This window comes from Cupressus sempervirens, chromosome 11 (genome assembly GCF_028749045.1).
Source record: "Cupressus sempervirens isolate cs-2001-9-10 chromosome 11, ASM2874904v1, whole genome shotgun sequence".
NCBI classification, from domain to species: domain Eukaryota; kingdom Viridiplantae; phylum Streptophyta; class Pinopsida; order Cupressales; family Cupressaceae; genus Cupressus; species Cupressus sempervirens.
The window spans coordinates 846,474,403-846,494,457 of record NC_143128.1 but is presented as its reverse complement, the minus strand read 5'-3'; the positions used below and the strand labels follow the sequence as shown (position 1 = coordinate 846,494,457).

The window sequence follows — 20,055 nt, the reverse complement described above, 5'->3', positions numbered from 1 at the left end:
ACCTGCAGGGACTAAGTGGGAGTGAAATGTAGTTGCAAAGGACCTTGAAAATAATAGTGGCAGTGCTGTAATAATCTTGACATCCTCATCATCCTCCTCGTCCTCCACTTCCTCCTTTGAGTTGTCGGTGTCTTCGGAGGATGTACATAAACTTCCTGAAGGGGTGACTCAACCGTCACGCGACCTTTTGGATACCAACTCAAACCGTCGGCTACAATATAGTTTTTACCAACAACATATTGCCTATGTGGATGGACTGTTTTTCTTTTCCGTAGCCGCTCATTGTTAGTGTAGTTTTTTATTTTTCCTATTTTGCTAGGTTTTTCCCACACTTTCAGTAATCTCGCTTAGGTTAATAAAGCATGTCTTATTAGGTGAATGGTTGTGAGGTGTCACCTTCCTACATGTGAGCATCCATTAGCTATCTTGGGAAGATACTTTTCTATCTTTAGTTCGATAGATGGTTGCTCCTCATTGGTTGGTGTTGCCACCTCCTCCCTCTTCTTAGCCTATATAAGCATGCTACCTGGCTTGTATTTGCATCTCTTGTTTTTGCATCCTCTTAATGCTATTTTGCTTCCAGCATTTACATTACTCTCTTGGAGACTAACTCTATGATGCTATTTTGATTTTGTATCATTTGCATTCATAGTTTAGATATTTACTCTTTGCACTAGTTTTCTGAGTTATTAATCTTATCAGATTCTAACACTCATTACATGCGCAACCTGCTTTTTAATTGTCTTTGCTACTTCTTGTTTATGTGTTTTGGATGGACATTTTAGGTGTTGTGCTCCTGTGCTTGTCTCTGGTTGCATCTGGCTTGGATGAATTGTGCTAGTTCTACTCCTTTGGATTGACTACTTTGTTTGTTGGCTTTGCTCCGAATTTCCTAATGTTGAGATTATACAGCTTGCTCTTGTGGTCTGCTTTGTATTCCTTCATGTCGCTCTTTTGGCTCCCTCATACTCACAACCTTCTCAAACTTACCTGCGGCTTTGTGATCATCTATCAAAGCTCGAAGCTGATAACCAACATCTTAGAGACACGGTTTCTACCCTGTTCAAGACAATCCAAATGCTCAAATCTCAGGTCGAATCTAATTCCATCACCTTGAGCAACTTCTCCACCTTCATGACTAAGACAACCGAATTGAAGGCAAACCTTTCGTCCATTATTAATCAGTGACTGATATTGGCACCATGCATGACCAACAAATTGATCTAGTTGCCAAACACTTTGACCTGTTGTCTGATACAAAACAGAAAGTTAAATCGTGGGCCTCTTTATGCAACAGGGAAGGAGTGACACCTCTGGCAGGCGTGGAGAAATTGATCCAAGGTAAAATTGCTGATGAATGCGTGAGACGTTTGCATAAACTTAATTCGTGGGTTCGTAGGCTCCCCTCTTTCTCTGTGGACCCCACTTCAGCAGGATACTCATTTCTTAATGATCTTTTACAAATTTTCGATATCATATTGGACAAGTGTTGGCTGGGCCCGAATAACACTGTCTTCCTCAGGTTTCTTTATCTTGCAGGCATACTTCGGGTTTGTAATGTCCCTGATTTTGGTAGGTCTACACAATTGAGAGTTAGCTCATCATAGTGACCCTTGTGAGCTGACAAGGTGTTTTGGGGGTCTCAGTTGTGGATTTGCTATTTTTAGTAAGTATATTTTCGGTAGTTGCTATTTTTGACAGTACAGTGGGTGGCTTTAGCAGTTGGTTGTCACCTACAATTGATCGGGTTAATAATTACATGAGCTCTTATTTAGTTTATTTTCATTGAGTTGCATTATTATAATAATGTTTATATTATTATAATGACTTTAAAAAATATTTCTAAAAAGTGTGTTCGAAAGTTTCTAGTGTTGAGTTCTTTTGGGAAACTTCCACAATTTTTGAAGCGGAGTTTTTTAGGAAACTTTGGCCAATGAAAGGTTATAAATGAAAGCTCATTTCATTGGGAAAAGGATGCTTGAATATTTATTTGATTTTGTGTCTTTGCGGCTTTTTCCTGGGTTCTTAACTGTATGCCTTTGCTAATGTATAAGGGTTGGAAATACTTTACAAATTTGCTGCTGAGGTATAACTAAGTTTGCCCAACTTCTCTACTGTCATCACTGTATTTGAGGAATGTTTTCGTTCCATTGTTGAAGTATAGTGGATTTGCTATTTGTTAGATAATCTCCTATTGTATCCTGTGGCTAAGGAGAGAATGGTGGACATCTCCAAATTGCAGTAATTCAAATTGCCTAGCAGCCGCAAATTCTGATTGGGGAGAGCAATTGACTTTCTGAGGACGACATTTTTGGTGTGGCAGCGTTTGTGAAGTCTTGGAGACTGCAGACGGCTTGATATAAGTCTTGCGTCCATTTACCTAGTTGCTAGACGTGGAGTTGCTACTTGTGAATGCTCATTTGGAGGTCACGCATTCATCCTGTGCTTCCCCAACCTGCACATTCATTTTGGGTAGCGATTGGTGGAGTGGAGAGCAACTTTCATCTGCGGTTGTTGTTTGGTTTGAGGAGCCACATGTTAATAAGTAAAGCATCATTGGTGGTACGGCTAGGCAAAACACTTGCTTTCTAGGTGCCAATGAATTAATTGTTATGCTGATATATGTTTGTCAAAAACATAATGCAATGTATATCTTCAGTTTTAGTCGGATTATCTATTTTGTCTATTTTAAATTACTTGAAGTTTGTTGATTTAAATTTTATATTTACAAAGGAATATTACATACCAAAATTAGAGAACTTTGAAAGAATTGCAAAAACGATAAGAAGTGCAGAATTGTAGCCAGCTTGGGTCTTTATAGTGGTACGTATTTTATTAAAAAATTAGAAAATCATCCAAACATATAAAAGTATCAGTTTGTACATCAATATAACGGTTTGGGCCAAGCCAGGGTTTTTATAGGGTTCTTAGGGTGAAGAGGTTACTATTCTCTCTTCCCACTAAGATTTTTCTAGATGAGGATCTTACGAGATCGCAGGTAGTTGAGCTAAAGTAGGCTAGGGGCCTTGTTGCATAGGCAAGGCATAGTGGTAAGTGGGCGGTTATTCGAAACCTTAGGGCGGTTATTTGGGATTCCCACCTAGTGGTTGGGAATCAAGATCGACCGAATGACTGTATCTCTAGCAATTGGGCAAGGTTGAGCCCTCCACCGTCTCTTTGCTTGTCAACTGCTAGAATGGAAATGGTTTGCTATGGTCTTCACTTGCTTTGTTTCATGATGCAGTGGTGTTTGTTGATATTTTGGTTGTGACAGAGTCACAAGAGTCCTGCCCACTTGCTTCCTAGTTATGCTGATTACTAGTGGCTCTTTGCCTGTAGAGATGAGGTTCGTGCTTCAGGTGGTCGTGGTTCGGGGGGTGTCACTTGTCTAATCAGAGACGACCTTTTCAAGTCCACCTTGGTGGTTTACTGACACCTATGCTAGATTCTTGTGTATCTGTATCAGTTGGAAGAGTCATCATCTCAGGGATATCCTTGTGGTCATTTGTTACTTTCCTCCTGGTTCCTCACTGTATGCTTTGCACAGCTCAGATGACAGAGACCCTTTTACGTATTTACAGGAGTACACCTCTAGATTTGCTGCTACGAGTGACATCTTCATCTTGGGAGATTTTAACGCACATACTAAGGCCATCAGACTGCTCTCCACGATTGCGGGTCTGATCTGACATGCGCTACAGAGACCGATCCAGTGAGTTTGGGTTTATAGCGCTTTTCTGAGGATGTCCATGAACCTCTCTCTCGCTATGTTCGCCACCTCCTCCAGCTTTGTGTGTCCTTTGGACTAGTTATTATGAATGGTCTCTTTTGCTTCCCAGGTGCTAAGCTCTTCTCTTGCTGGCCTCATTGTAGCAACACAAGTGTTGTGGATTATTGCTCACTAGTACCCCCTCCATCCACTTTGTCCGCTCCTTTACTATCACCCACCTCTCGCTGGCTGATCACGCCCTCACCCTCGTGATCCACTTCCCTCTGCACCCCGCTTGCTCGTACTCCTCCCCCATCTGTTTTGACCTTGCCCCTTATCCTCTTCCACTTCCTCGAGAGCGATCTCTCTCTTTGTCCATCTTAGATGTCTCCTCTCCCCCAATTGATTTTCTGACTCTAGCTAGGCTTCTTCCATGTTTGGCTTTCTTGCTACCGCAATTCGGGAGTCAACTCTCCTCTCCATCCTGCACCGTACCTCTTCCCAGCGTAACACTAAGTGCCATAATACTTGCCCCATGAACTAATGGTTTAATGATGATTGCAAACCCTTCCATTGCTCTTTACGCTCTGCCTTTGCTACTGACTCCCCCCTTTTTGCCTAGATGTCTCTCCTATCGTTGCCTCCTTTTCTAGAAGAAACAGTTATTCATCACCTCTCAGTGTAGATCTTTTCGCGACATGCTTGTTCATAACCCCAAGCTTTTCTGGCATACCCTTTTCCCTACCACCCCCCTCATCCTTCCACCCTAGACCTTCGCTCCCTCGCCACCCATACCATCTCTCTCCGTCCATCTCAATCCCCCTCATTGCCATTTGTTTACGCCCACCACGATTTGTGAGGCTATTAGATTCATTAAGTGCAACAGGGTCGCAGATGACGAAGGGTTCCAAGCAGAACTCTTCAAGCTTGGTAGCTTTAATAGAATGGTGTATACGGGTTTTCCTGACCCTTGGTTGAGACATGTGATCTACTCGATACGTAAGGTGGGGGCAACTTCTGACCCAGGCAACTGGAGGACCATTATGATCGACCACACCTTTGCCAAGTTGTATGCCAAGATGTTGAATGCCATTTTATCCAGAGATCTTGATAGGAAACTTTGTCAAGCTAGGGATTAGGTGGGCTAGACACCGCTCGACAAAAGTCTAGTGTTGTTTTGTTGACTTCCGCAAGGCTTTTGACTCCATCCCCTAGGTGGCCCTTCTTCCGAGGCTTAGAGACATCAAGATTCCTAGGATTCTTTTGATTGCTATCATGAGACTCTATGAGATGGTTGTTGGTAGATTCAAGCCTTAGGTGGTTTTCTTTGATCCTATTTAGAGCACTATAGGGGTGAAGCAGGGCTTCCCTCTCTCAGCCAGGTTTGGCATCTATATCGATGAGCTCTAAGCATTCCTTAGGGACTTCTCACTCCTCGATGACAACTGCTTCTTGCACCATGTTCTGATCTCCATCCTCTTCATTGATAAGGCTATTCTTATGGCCTCCTCCCTTGAGGGCCTTTAGAGACTTCTCGATGACCTTGCTTCCTTTTGTGATCGGCGTTAGCTTGTTGCGAACTTGGTTAAGACCTCGCATCTTCATTTTTACTTTCAGGGTTAGGAGATTTAGAGTGCTTCCTCATATACTTGCCTCATAGTCAAGTTTTCTGAGCCCCGCTTCAGTCTGAGATTTACGACTCATTCTAGTGTTGGTAAAGGGCTGCGCTTCCTTGCCATGATTGAGAGAGTGTTTTAGCTACCATTTTTAGGACACTTCCTCTAAGTAGTCCCTTCGGCATTCCTTGGTTAGACCTACTGTGCTTTATGGTTCTATGGTGTGGGGTCCCTCCCTCTTGGACTCGGATTGGGCCACGATTGAGCCTGTGCAGACGCTTTTCCTTTAGTGTATTATCAGATGTCATCGGTCCACCCCATATAGTATTATCTTCGACAAGTTTGGGGTGCACCTCTTTAGGCTTGGGGCTATCTTTGATTTGATTTGCTTTCTTCACCGCCTTCGTGGGGTTGCTGATTTCATAGATGGCCATCACCACTACTCCTACCTTGCTTACTGCTCCTCTATTGTTGTGGCTGACTTTGACATTGCTACCAGAGCTTTCTGCTGGTACACTCAGGCCACTTGCTTATTGAGTTTGATCAGGATCGAGATTGACCGCCTCCCTCCCCCTTCAAGTTTTCACTGGAAGCTCTTGCTCACCTCCTTGCCACTCGAGAGGAGTTGAATGGGCATGTTAGACTTGACATCTACAAACGGCATATATAGACAACCTGGTGTAACCCACCTAGTGGGTGGGTTACGACTGCGGATGGCCTTCTACGTTGAGCACTTTCTCGTCATCCAAGATGGAGTTATCTCTTGCTGAAGTTACTTGTTTCGCCATTGGAGCCACACTCTACACATCTCCCTAATTTCCTTCTGTATTGGTTCTCACACACTTCGAATTCAGACTGCACATCGCCCTAACCTGTACCCTTCGGTGTTGGACTTCTTTCCATTGTCGAAGGACCTCGAGTCCTCTCCTCTTCGGTCTTCTTTCTTTCCATTTTCCTTGTTGTTATTGCTCTTTTATGAACACAGGTGCTCCTTCTGTTGTGGTCTTCTTGGTTGTAAGCTTTCAGTCCTGTAGACCCCTTGTGGTCTTGTGTTGGACATTAATAAATTTATCTTGTCTTATCTTAGCTCACCTTCATTTTTTTCTTCTTTGGAGGGATGGAGGTGGCTTTGCTTCTTACATGTGCTTGGGGATAAGTCCCTAGGTCCTTAGTTTAGCTTGAGACAGGTCCTCAAACCACACATAAACAAGTGGTACGATTCTCTAGCCCTTAAGAGATAGTGCTTCTGACGTCAGCTCCAAGACACCACGTCTAAGATGACACTTATGAACACTTTGATGGGACTTACTGTTCTTTATGGTTCTGTGGTTTGGGGGCCTACTTTATTGGATTCTGATTGGGCTTTTGTGGAATAGGTTTAGGTTCTTTGATGGGTTCTTGGATGTAGGCAATCCATCCCTCATAAGTCATAGTGTTATTCTTGCTGAATTTGGAGCTTACCTCTTTAGTCTTGAGGTCATCTGTGGCCTTATTCAATTCTTACATTGCCTACGAGGTTTCCTTGTTTCTTGGGGGGCATCTTGGTTACCCCAACCCCATTTATTGCTCTTCTGAATCCCTTGCTACTTTTGTTCCTTTGAATCAGGCTGATGGTTGGTTTGTTGGGGTTTTGACCCTTCTCAGTTCTATAAGAATTGAGATAAATCGTCTCCCTTCCTTTTAGTACTCTTTTGATGCTCCTCACTTTCTCCTCTCTTCTAGACAAGAGCTAAACAAGTGTATTAGAATTGACATCTACATGTACTTTTGTCACACTACTTCGGTTTACCCCACATGTGTCTTCACCAAAAGATGGCGTTCCTTGTTGAGCACTTTCTCGAGTTATAGGATAGACTCATTGTTCATCCTTCTTACTTATCCCACCACAGGTGCATATTCTCTAGATCTGTCTTGGTTCCTTCAGAGTGGACTATCATCGTCTCCTTATCAAGATTGATCATCGGTTCGCTAAAGAGTGTAGGATTTGCTGGGTTGTGCAATATGGATGAGGCTGAGACCGAGGGACATTTCATTTTTTGATGCCCTATGTACTATGAAATCAAAGGTAGATTTTACTACCTTTAGGGTGTTTAGTCCCTCTCCATATTTTTCAGATTCAAAGATCAAAAGTGCGTTGTTCTTTACATTTAGGAGGCTGTTAGGCTATGAAACCACTCTCTTGAACATCACCAACAACACTATGATAACACACAATTTTGTCAGCTTATCACCTTCTTCTCTTGGATTCATTTTGTACGTGATACCAAACTTTTGCTTGTCCCCCTTTCTAACTATTCTCGGTTTGTGAAGGCCTGGAAGTGGTCTCTTTTGTAACAATCCTCTTCTTCCTCTTACCTTTCAAGAAGCGCATAAGCACTTTATCCCCCTGTTGGCTCTTTGGCTTATCCTTTTGTTTTGGAGTTCCTCACGATTGTGCAAACTTTGTTGTGTGGTTTTTGGAAGGCTTGGGACCTCCCTATTTGGTCTCTCTCTCCCTCCCTCCCTCCCTCCCTCCCCCTCTTTTCCGTATTCAATTGTTTGATTTTGGTCCTCTTCTTTGGGCACCGTTTGGTGTCCTTTCTTTGGGTTGGCCCGTTTTGTTTTTAGTAGTCCCTTGAACCTTCTTTGTGGTCTATTGCTGGACATTGATAGATTTATCTTATCTATTTGCATTTGAAGGTTGATTGCATACCATTTTTAAGGAGGCCAACAAAACTGCTTTGATGAGTGCTTGTTTGTAGCCTAGGATGACTTCTTAGATAGAAGTTGATGAAGACTTAAAAGACACTATAATTACCTTTTCGCTTGAGCCCATGGTCAAGTGATTTGTGCTGCTGAGTTTGGACGACGATGATGGTTAGGAGGATTGACTTGAGAGCTTCTTGAAAGGCTCCTATTTTGTAGTTTATCTACATTTGTTCAAGGCACTTTTTTCTTGTTGGCTTGTTGTGTGGAGATCAATAATTACATTTTGTGCTCACATTGCATTTTTGGTGCATTGATTTTATGTATTTGGGTCTTGCCATTTCTAGCGCAAGCTTCTTAACTTGGTTAGCAACCCTTTATTTTCAATATTTCTTCAAGCTGATATCATTTCTCATTGGGGTTTCATGGTCGAGGCTTGACATGTTTCTTTGGTCACCATCTCTCATCTCTTGTAGGTTAACTCGATCAACCAAGGCTTGGTTAGGGTTTGTCTTTATGTTTGGTGGTTTTATTAAAATTTGGAGGTGCTTTTATTTTTTGGTGGCGGGCTCAATTAAATGGTGGTCATATTGGCCATCTTATTTTCTTTACAATGGATGGATCCAACACTACTTTAATCAGACAGTGATTTCTTGTAAAATTTTTCTGTTTATAGCTTTTGTACAAAGTCTTTTGCACATATCAGGGTTAACTTATTCTCACACATGGTATTAAAATATTTTTTGAAAATATTTTTTAATATTTATGGCATGGTGTACTTGCATTTGGTTTCATATGGTGATGCCGACATGGTGTTGTGTGTACTTTTGCTTCTAGAACCAAGCCGTGGTTTGGATTATTGCTGAGAGATTTGGAGTTATCGCTATGTGCTTGAGGCTTTACTTTGAGGTTATATGCCAACTAAGAGCTTAAGACCTGGATTGGCATATCGTATGGTCCTCCACTCAACCTCGATCCATATCACCATTCTCTTACTCGTGTCGCTTCTTTGATGGTAAGCTGGTATTGTCTTTTGCCAGTAAATGCCCCGGTCAATTCGTGATGAACCACTGGCCCCTTGGTGGGGTTGGGTTGGGGAATGGGAGGCAGGTTTATTTTTTTACCTCTTTAGGGATCCATGTAGGCTATATTTTTCTAATGGACATAGCTCTGGTGTATCAATTTTTGGTGAGAGGTAATGTCAAAAGGTTGTTTCATCTATAGTCTAATTGATAGTGATTATTTCTCCAGATTTTGTTGTTAGTGTATTTTGTTGCCCTGTCAAAATCCGAAGTGTATTTTGGGGTCTTGAGCTCATAACCTGTGGTTTGTTTCTCCGTTTCTAGCGATTCTTCTAACATTGGAAAGATCTTTCAGAGCATCCGATCTAGCCATGCACACTTTCCAAACTTTTCCCTAGCTAAAGTTGGTTCAAGATTTTGTCTTTTGACCCTTTGGTTTATTGCTTAGTTGTTCTAGCAGTTGGAAACATTTTGTTTATGTGGGATGGCTTTGTCTGTGCATGTATACCATTTTAGTCCTCATGGATCATTTGAGCATTGTTTGTAAACACTTTCTTTTGTATACTGTCTTTGGAAGATATTGTTTCTGCAAAATTTATAGATTTTTTGAGTTTTTCGAGTTCATGCTTATTTTTGAAAATTTTGACACAATTTTAAATAACAAAATAACAATGCTTGAATTGCAAACTGTTCACCAAACAACCCTTTATCCATTAATCACCAAATGAGAGTAATTACAATGAAGATTGCATGCATCTAAAATTGAATAAAGCCAAATGCTGGAACCTGGAATGCAAATGCATGCAACTATAAACACCAAAGCGGATCACAGATCAATTGGAAACACTTGAAACTTGATGCCAAGGCCTGAATTTTGTTGCCACGGCACCCAACATGCAAAATGTGCCTTCTAGAACCCATGATGTTAATCTCTCAGCCCTTACGTGGCCTTGAAATTCTCAGATTCTGCCTCAAAATCCAAACGGAGCTCTCTTAGGTAGCTGTGATCTGCATTCAAATCATTAAGTTCTCTAGTCAATTGATTCAATCTTTTCATTTGAGTAAGACCAATGCCTGTGCACAATCTCATTGGGTATTTCACCAACTCAAATTGTTGAAGGCCTGTAGAATTTCTCAATTCCCAAGCCAATGTCTGAAACCCTTGGATGTTTCTCAGAGTCTTCACCGAATGCAAGCAAAATCAACAATTCACAATGAGGTTCCATTTCTCTCAAATGCCGGTTTATAATTCCTCTTAAAGATTTGAACCAAGTAGCATTTCCAACAAGATACAGTATTGAGTTAGTATTTGCTTTGGTTGTAACCATTTTAACTTAACAATTTTGTATGCCTTGGGCACGATAAGTTAAATAAGGATTTAATGACATTAAATGAAGTGTTTGGCCACTCTTTTATAATAAACTTTAGAATAGCTCTTTTATAATTAATTATACTTCATGAATAATTAATACCTTAACCTCAAGCCAATAGATTTGGTCCAATCAGACAACTGGAAGAACTTTGCTAACAACAAGGCCAGGTGCATTGCAAAAAATAGCAACATAGTATAACTGACTAACTATAAATAGTAAGTTTCAAGATGAAAGCTTTAGCAATGCCACAAGAACTCCATACTGCTTCCAAACTTTTTTGGTGCCTTGCTAAAGATAGTAACGTTGACTTTCCTGAGAAAGACACCATAAATAGCAAGTGTGCCAATCTGATACAAACGAAGATCTGAAATCCTTGATCTTTGTAGTGGGAATTGGCTTCTGGCTTTGCTGACTTAGACCCTCTATGCCTTTGATTAGCCCACGAGGGTCACTGATAAGCTAATCCTCACTGCAACCCAAAGTGAGCTAAAATGGAGACATTAGAGTCTGTTCTCCCTAAAATTGCTTGTCCCCAAGCAATCTCGCATCCGATAGCTCCCTGGACTCCACCTGAAAGAAAGTCAGACCTCTGCCGGGCTCGCAAGGATAAAATTGTGTAATGTTCATGTCATCTCCAACTATATCCTGTAATGATTCATCCATAGAGTCAACAGAGTCTCCAAACTGAACTCAACACAACAACTGGTAATGCTGAAGTAGGAACATCTCATTGAAGCATCTTTGCAGGCAGACAAGATTTGCCTCCTTTCTCTACACAAAATAAGCTACCATACCAATCACGTGGATCAAATGTAAAACTGTATGATCTCCTCGCCATGTACTTCCTGAAAATTCTTCTAGAAGGCTTTTCTGAATCTTGATGTATTGATGGGGTCCCAAACATCATCAACACTCATCGCAAGAGGGGACCAACATCAACCTAAAATAGAAGATTGTCATAAGACAATGCAGTATTCACATCAAGCAAGGGATTGTTCACAAAGTGAACCACACCTGTATGCTGATCATAACGTTATATCCTTGAACCGTTGGAAATATGATTTATGGCACACTCTTGTATCATATCATGTCCTTGTATGATCCTACCATTCTTTCCGAAGAGAGACATAGTGCACAAACTCCCCTTTGTGAGTCCCCTCGACACACACTTGTTGCCTTGGTACTCAAATCTGATCTCCATCGAGCCGGGGTTGAGAGTAAACTCCTCAATATCCTGTAATTGCTGTATACCCAACACAATGTCCTCCTTTGGGTTGATTACATAAAAGTCAAATTGTAACTCGAAGTGATCAAAAGAAAGCAAGAGATGACATATACGTCTAGTATAGGCAAGGGTATAACCATCAACCACCTTGACACAAAATCCAACAAATTCCTTTACCTGGAGACCAAAGTTGTTAACAATCCCCTAGTGAATGAGATTATGTGTAGCGCCAATGTCTAGCATGGCGATGCAATGTTGTCCATCCACCAATCCTTTGATCCTGAAAGTGGGTGGAAGTGGTATTGTGGTAGATAAGACTATTGGTGATAATTTGGCCTCAGGGATTAGTTAAAAAAAATGTATGGTGGGTTTTAGTGTTAGTATGGGTAAAGGTTAGGTGTTTGGGATGGTTACGATGATTGGAAGTCATACCCCCTTTGAACTTCAAAGTAAGGTAGGTTTTAATGTTTGTATGAGTGAGGGTTAGGTGTCCAAGGTGAACTTTGAACATGCCCTTACAAGTATTTTGCTTTCGAGTTATAATAATGTTTGTAATCAGGCTTGAAAAGCCTATCTACAATCTAAATTTTTCACTCAAATACACTTGTGATGCCTTTTTGTTTTGAATGAAGTCATGTAATTGAGCTTATAAAGCCTACTTACAAATATTTCATTTAAAAAGTTATCAAAAATGTATGGTGGGTTTTAATGTTGTTGTATTGGCTTTCCTGACTCTTGGTCATGACATATTGTCTACCCCATCCATAAGACATGGGCGGTCTCAGATCCTAACAACTACAAGACCATTATGGTTGGGCATACGTTTGCCAAACACTTTGCCATCTTTGAACACTAAGTTACCTGCACCCCCCATACTAGCAGGACTTCGAACCGGTTCGAAGTTTGTGTTTGGTTTGAAGTTTGGTTGGGGCAAGGTGTGAGTTTTTGACTGTGGGTTTGAATGAGTTCGAAATAAGTTTGAATGCGGACAAACCATGCCATTAATTCTCGTTGAACCAAAGGAATTTCCTGATTCTTTTTTGAATTTCATTAACTTGACTATTGCAAAGTAGCCATACGCATAGTACATAAAATAAGAGAACATAATTTTTTTGACAAGCTTGCTCTCTCTAAACTAAGGAGAGATAGTGTCTATTCCATTTGGAGATTTGATTTTATTATTAACTTAACCCAATCCCACATTTATTTAATTGCATAGTACCGAGACTCGCCACGAGTCAGCCAAGTCAGGGAGTCAGCTTACCCCTGCTGTGACCTTGACCCACCAAGTCAGCAAATATTTAATATTTCTCTAAGGTATTTCTATTGATATACCTTGACTCGCCAAGTCATGACCGAGTCCCAACTAGGTCACGAGTCAAATTGCCCTTGCCAAGTCAGAGTCGGGCCTAAGTCTCGTTACTTTGGATTTAAGGGAAGGATTGATAGCAAATGGGATGGCAAGGTATCTTGCATGTTGGAACCCTCTCAATTCAGCTCAAACTTCTTAAACTAGTCACGAGGTCAACAGTTCCAGCTTAGCAACACAAACTCGCTCTTGGAAATCTTAGCACCATCAAGCTTGCACATAAGGTTTTCAAATTTTCATTGCTCAAAAATCACCATAAATGTAGTATTATCAGCAAACTGAATATTCAAGAGTTTATACTTATTGGGAAGAGAAAGATCATTGATTTTCATTCCATTAGTCATTTCTCTCAACAAGTAAGAGATTACCATCAGAAGCATCACAAATATAGCAAGAGCCAATGGGCGCCCATGTTTTATTTATCTTTTCAGGTGGCATGGTTCTAAAAGAGAACCTTTACTGTTTTTTTATCTTTGATGTTGGACTGGTTACGTGAACTATATGATGGTATGGTCACTATGATTACAAGTTTATGGTGTTTTTGTTGTTTAAATGTGTTTATGCTACTATGCTACATTCTAATTTTAACTCATGCTTCATAAATATGTGTGTGTGTGAAATCTTTACATGTTTTTGTATTAATGAACTCAAACCCCTTTCCAAAATTTTGGTGAACTTGCAAACTGGGTCTTGAACTTTGAACTTGGAATCGAACCTGATCCAGTAACTTAAGTTGAACACTATCTTATCTAGAGAGCTTGATCAACACCATTGCGGGGCTATGGGGCAAGTCGGTTTTCATATAGATAATCAAACCATAGACCATATCCTATCTCTGCAAACTATCATTGAGGAGGTTCGATATTGGTCAACAAAAGTCTATTACTGCTTTGTAGACTTTCACAAAGCCTTTGACTTTGTCCCTTGGGCAACTTTCTTCAAGAGACATGGGGAAATTGGGGTCTCTGAGACCCTTTTGGCGGCTATTATGAGACTTTACTAGTGTTGTCGGTAGATTCAAAACTCCAAACGGATTTTTGGTTCCTATTCAGAGCACCATTGAGATGAAGCAATGCTGTCCTCTCTCCCCCACTCTTTTAGGCATCTACATTGATGAGCTCGAGGATTTCCTCTAGAACTTCTCGGTCCTTGTTGACAACTGCTACTTACACCATGTCTAGATCTCCACTGAATTTTTTGCTAATGCTATGCTTCTTTTGGCTTCATTCTCGGAGGAGCTCTAATGACTTTTTGATGGGTTGGGCTCCTTTGGTATCTTGCAATATTGTGGTAGTTAGCAATGAACTTGGGCAAAACCCATAGTAACATGGAGACGCACCCCCCCTCCCCCCCTTTTTTGATCCACGTCTTGGAGATGGGGACGCATCGAGGACTTGGTGACTCCATCCCAAGCGATGCCAGTAGATTCTGCCACCTCTGCTGAGGATGGGGGGACATCTTGGTGTTGACTATTTGCTGATTCAACTATTTATGTTCAATGTTTGATGTTCCAACTTAATACAACGTTCAAGTATATACTCTTTTACATCTATATATCTTATATAGCAATGCATCTTTTCATAACTAGCATTTTAAATACCATATGTATTGTATATACAACTCCCCTGTGCCCCACCATTGTCTCCATGTCCCCAAATTAAGGCCCCTTTGTCATCTCGCCCCGGAAACTTGTCCCCTGTTTTGATGTCCCCCTGTACCCCAGGGCAATGTAACTATGGCAAAACTTGGGTGATGGTCTTCATCTGCTTGAAGACCTCGCATCTCCATTTCTACTGTAGGGCATGGAGATTGTAATCACATCCTCTTACACCTATTTGGGTGTTACGTTCTCTTGCCCCCATTTCAGTATGGGACTTGCCATGCAGCCTTAGGTCAATAAGGGGCTTGGTTCCTTGGGTATGCTTGAGAGACAACGCTTCAGACATCATTTCTAGGATACCATGACCAAGATGTCCTTCCTGGACTTTTTGGTTAGGTCGACCATCCTTTACAATTTTGACTGAGGATGGCTTTCTCCTTTGAGCTCTACATGGATATCTAGGATGGGATTGTTGTATGCCCTTTGTAGCTCACTTGCTGCTAGACTCACCCTCTGTATATCTTTGGGGTCTTTTAGAGTAGGCTCCCATTGGTTAAGTATACATCCCATCAACTACAAGATTAGGGGGAGATTCTATTGCTTGTTTAGAGAGTGTTAGTATCTCTTTTCATTCTTAAGATGCATTGACCAACGATCCCTTGCACTTTACCTCCAAGAGGCCATGCTACTTTGGGATCATACTTTATAGCTTCAGTTCTTGTCAAGTCATACTTGAGATCAACTCATCACCTCCTTCACTTCTGTGATACCTCTTTTGGGGACAAAGCAGTAGTTTGACCCTCCTTCGGGTCACACCAGATCTGTAAGGCCTTATAGAGGACACATGCAACCATAGCAGCCTATCTCCAACGACTCTCTAAGACGACCTAGGGCGCACCCTCGCCCCAGGCCGTATCCTGTGGTTCTAGACTACTCATCTATGAGGAATATTTAGTTTTTAGTCTTTCCTTGGTCCGTCCTTTGGTTTCTTGCATGTTCTTTCCATAGACACCGTTTGGTGCTCCTGTTATTGGTTGTTGCCTTGTTGTGCTTCCAATCCCGTAGACCCTTGTGATCTCTTGTTAGTCATTAATAAATTTATCTGATCTTATAGCTCATTTATAATTAATTATCATAGAGTATATTTTTATTAATGAGTAGTATTAATAATTAATACCTAAATCTCAAGCCAATAGATATATACCAATTAGACAACTGAAGAACTCTGCTAACAAGTTCTAAAAATAGCAACATGGCATAAGTGACTTACTATAAATAGTAAATATCAAAATGAAATCTCTATCAATGTCACCACTACTCCATATTGCTACCAAATTGTTTCAGTACCTGCTAAAGATAGTAACCCTACCTTTCCTGAAAGAGATAGTTACTATAAATAGTAAGTTTGCCAATCTGACCCAAATGAAGAAAAATCTTACCCCTGATCTCTAGAGTGGGAATTGGCCTCTAGCTCTTCCAACTAAGACCATCCATACCACTAATTAGCGCACAAGGGTCACTGATAGGTTTATCGTAATGGGGACATTACATAAAGTACCACATTTTGTTCATGTATTTTGGGTGATGTTGAACCAATCACAACTTTGTCTATTGAGCATCCGTCCATGACAACAATAGATCTCAATGATCCTTGCACAATGCACATGTGCCTTGTTGTACACTCATTCCTCAATTATAGGTACTCATTTGGTCACTTCAAATGCTGTCTCATCTCCTTCATGCATTGTTTGGTGAGACAACATTTAAGTAGTTCTATCATGCCTCTCCCTAGTCAACATTATGGAGGGAGGTAAGGAGGTGGGGGGGTGTATTACACTGTTCATACTATTTCTTCCATTTTGTATTGTTGGAGTGAGTTATGAGACACTCTTACTTTCTTATTTTGTGGAGGCAAGCTTTTGTCCTCAGTCTATCTTTGTTCATCAGACTATTGCAGTTGTATTAGTTGAGTGGTGATGATGAGGTCTCCCATTCAACTTTGTTGGTTGAGTAGTGTTGTTGGGGTTACTCATTCAAATTCATATGACATCTATATTTTAAACTAACAAGTGTTTTGTTGTTTTTACTATTCGATTATTTTTCAAGCAGTGTTGTTTGAGCACGCATGAAGATTGTTGTCTTTTTGATGTTGATCATTCTTCTTTTTGGAGGAGCTTTTTCAATTATAGCACTGTCAATATTTTTTCAATAATGTGCAGCTTCTTTGTGCCTCAATGATGTTCTTCATATTCTTGTTTTTGGGATATTGTTTTGTAGGCTTTTTACTCCATTTTCTCTCTTTTGGAAAGGAGTTTTCTCTCACCATGTATTTCTCCATTTGTGAGGGATTGCATCGTATTATACTTGTGGATGGGTACCTAACATGTCCTAGTTGCATGACCCATAATGTCTAATAGGCTTTTCTCGATGTTGCACTTAATGGGGGAATGTTAAGTATGAATGAGGTTATCACTTAAGTAGTTATTGATGGAAACCTATTCACATGTTATGTTTGCTTAGGTCTTGGCTTGCATCTTAAGTTGGGTTGCATTATCCTAAGTTAGTTATCCTTGTATCCTAGGCGGCATGCTTAAAGTTTTTTTAATAACAGGGTTATCTATTGTCTTTTAGATCTCTAGGTATTTAATATTTGCATCATGTATTTATCATTTTTTATCAAGGGTAATTGTCATCCTAGCTCATCATGATGCCTATATAAGTGAGACCAATATACATTGTATGACATCTCAATCTCATTATTTGATCACTTGTGCAATAACATCTTTTAGGTTGCTTCTTTCTGTGTTATGAAGGTTAATTGGTTTGCAGGTTGTTCTTGGGTGACATCAATAGATAGTCACTTGGAGGTGCAGTATTATTATTGTAGGACTGAGTGCATTGCTCTTCTTTTGTGAACACTTGTGTGCCCCTCTGATTGAACAATTAACAATCTCTTCTTGAGGCCATTGTCTAGTTCCTTTTCTAATTTTACTAGGAGTTCCTTGAGCCTATGATTTACCTTTGACAATCTTGTGTTTCCCTTGCTCTGTGTTACAAGTTTCCACTACAATTTCATTTTTGTTTTTTTAGTAGCTTGAATCCTTCAAAATTGTTTTCCCATCTTTCCCAAGAAGTTTTGGTAAGCAATTCAATCTCTGTTTACCAACCAATTTGGCTTCTAGTTTTGGATTTAGAATTTTTTTCTAAGTTGAAAGAGTATTTTGAGAAACATGATGCAATACATTAATCTATGGGAATGTCAACTATTACTTATTATGTTTGCTGTGTTTTCTGGGCAGAATGATGCAATACGTTATTCTATAAGAACATTGACTAATCCTTATCATCTGTTTGCTGTGTTTTCTGCCCACAATACACAGAAAACATTACAATGGATTGTGAAAAACTGCTATCTTTAGTACTTATTAATTTGGAAGGGAGGATTTGTATGGTCCTTATTAATTAGTCTGGGCAATCTTTGAGGGGATGCTTCCTATGATTACATCCCTTCCCTTATGTATATCACCCACTCTTGTCATTGTTCATTTCATCTCATATTTATGTTTGTATGATTCTACATATTGTACATATTCCATTGTTTTACTTCTTTATTTCATTGTAAAGGACCTTCTGAGAACTGTGATGACACCATCAATGACTTTGTTCTTAACAGACATCATTAATGACTTTGTTCTTAACAGTATAGCTCGCTAATGACTTGCAGTATTATTGTTGGAACACTTTTGTTGTTGCACCAAAGGATTGACCTGTTAATGCCTGATACAAATGCCAAAGTTAAATGAATCCATTGGAGGTGGTTAGTCCAAATCCCCAATCCAAAAGAGAAACATTGGTGATTAGTCCAACAATCTCCCACTCAGCTACAGCTGAGCGGATTTGAACCTATGACCCAGCTCTGATACCAATTGTTGGAACACGCTTGCCATTGTGCCAAAAGATCGACCTATTAACGCCTGATGAAAAATGCCAGAGATTAACAGATCCACGGGAGGCAGTAGTCCATGGCCTGAGTTGGAAGGGAGATACTGGTGATTAGTCCAATGGTATCAATGAAATACCAATGTTTAGAATCTAAAGTTCTTATGAGACTCCAAAAATGAACCATATCACTTCTGAAAGCACACATTAGGATGTTGGTGGTGCAATAATAGAGCTATATTTTGCCAAACAGTAAAAGTTGGCATTTGCATATTTTCTTATTGAGGCTTATTAACAAAGTCTATTTGGCATTATGTTCTTTTAAGTATTGGTACTGAGTATAGCCCAACTGATGCACAAGATCATCATGAATTTACTTTTGAATATTTTTTACGTATTTACATTCTTCATTTGGTGAAGTTACTCTTTTCATTGACTGACTTTGACAAGTGAAAAGCAGACTCAGTAGGCAGAAAATATGGCTTACATGTTTAATAATGTTTTAAAAAAAAGATCAAAGAAAGTATTCCAGCAACTGCCTAATAAATGTATTTGCTATATTTGTACAAGGATAGAATAATTGCTGTTTGTCATACAGATCAAAGAAATTTGATATTCACAAATTTTAGTGATATTTCCAACTTGATTTATATGCAACAATGCCAAAGTCACATGAGAAGGATATGAAATTCTCGACAATAAGTTGAAAAGTCCTATTAAAAGTAATGTCATTTATTTTCTTATGTATAGCTTAAGGTTAAACAATTAAAAACATCATTTTTTTTCGAACTCAAACACATTCCAAATAAAAAACAACTAGCACTTAAATGGACATTAATCCCTCATGGTGTAAAATTCAATTATAAGATCCAAAAAGTAATATAGTTTGAATAAACTTCATTGTTTTCTAGGATACGATTGTTTCAGTTCTGACAACTTATGATTCTCATGATTTTTAAAATTCTCATTCATGTAGGTCATCAATCATCAACCATATGATCAAAAGGCAGATGTTTTCAGTTTTGCGATAGTCCTATGGGAGTTATTGACAGCTAAGGTATTGAATTGCATATACTGTTAAAAGCTACAGTGAAGACCATGAATAACATTAGAAGAGTTATAAATAATTACCATGATATATTATGTGGATCATTTTAATTGATGTTTGTCATATTTTTATACAGCTTCCTTATGATTCTCTGACACCATTACAGGCTGCGCTAGGTGTTAGACAGGTTGGTCATAAGAGCCTTTTGTATTTTATTCCAATGTCTTCCTTACTTGAAAATCAGTGACATTTTTATTCACGTATGAAGGGGAAAAAATGTTACAGATAATAGAAATTTGGAATATACATGGATACACATGTATAATATACAGCACCCCCGCTGCTGCTGTCCCGAAATTGAGGACCTTTGTTCCCTGTCCCCAAAATTTGTTCCGGCATCCCAACAAACCCAAGTGCCGGTGTTACACAGATATTTAGTCAAAAATGAACTTGTCAGAATAGTGACAAT

General features: G+C 39.8%; 1 protein-coding gene across 5 annotated transcripts in view; it reads left to right on the top strand.

Moving 5' to 3' along the window:
- The window catches only part of LOC149532199 (serine/threonine-protein kinase STY46-like), a 233,620-nt gene that overhangs the window by 212,653 nt on the left and 912 nt on the right, over positions 1 to 20,055 (top strand). For all 5 annotated transcript variants that reach the window (XM_089811791.1, XM_089811792.1, XM_089811794.1 and 2 more), the window contains 2 exons: positions 19,515 to 19,595; positions 19,723 to 19,773. In XM_089811791.1, the coding sequence (XP_089667917.1) occupies positions 19,515 to 19,595; positions 19,723 to 19,773 (132 nt within the window). The remainder of the gene's footprint in view (positions 1 to 19,514; positions 19,596 to 19,722; positions 19,774 to 20,055) is intronic.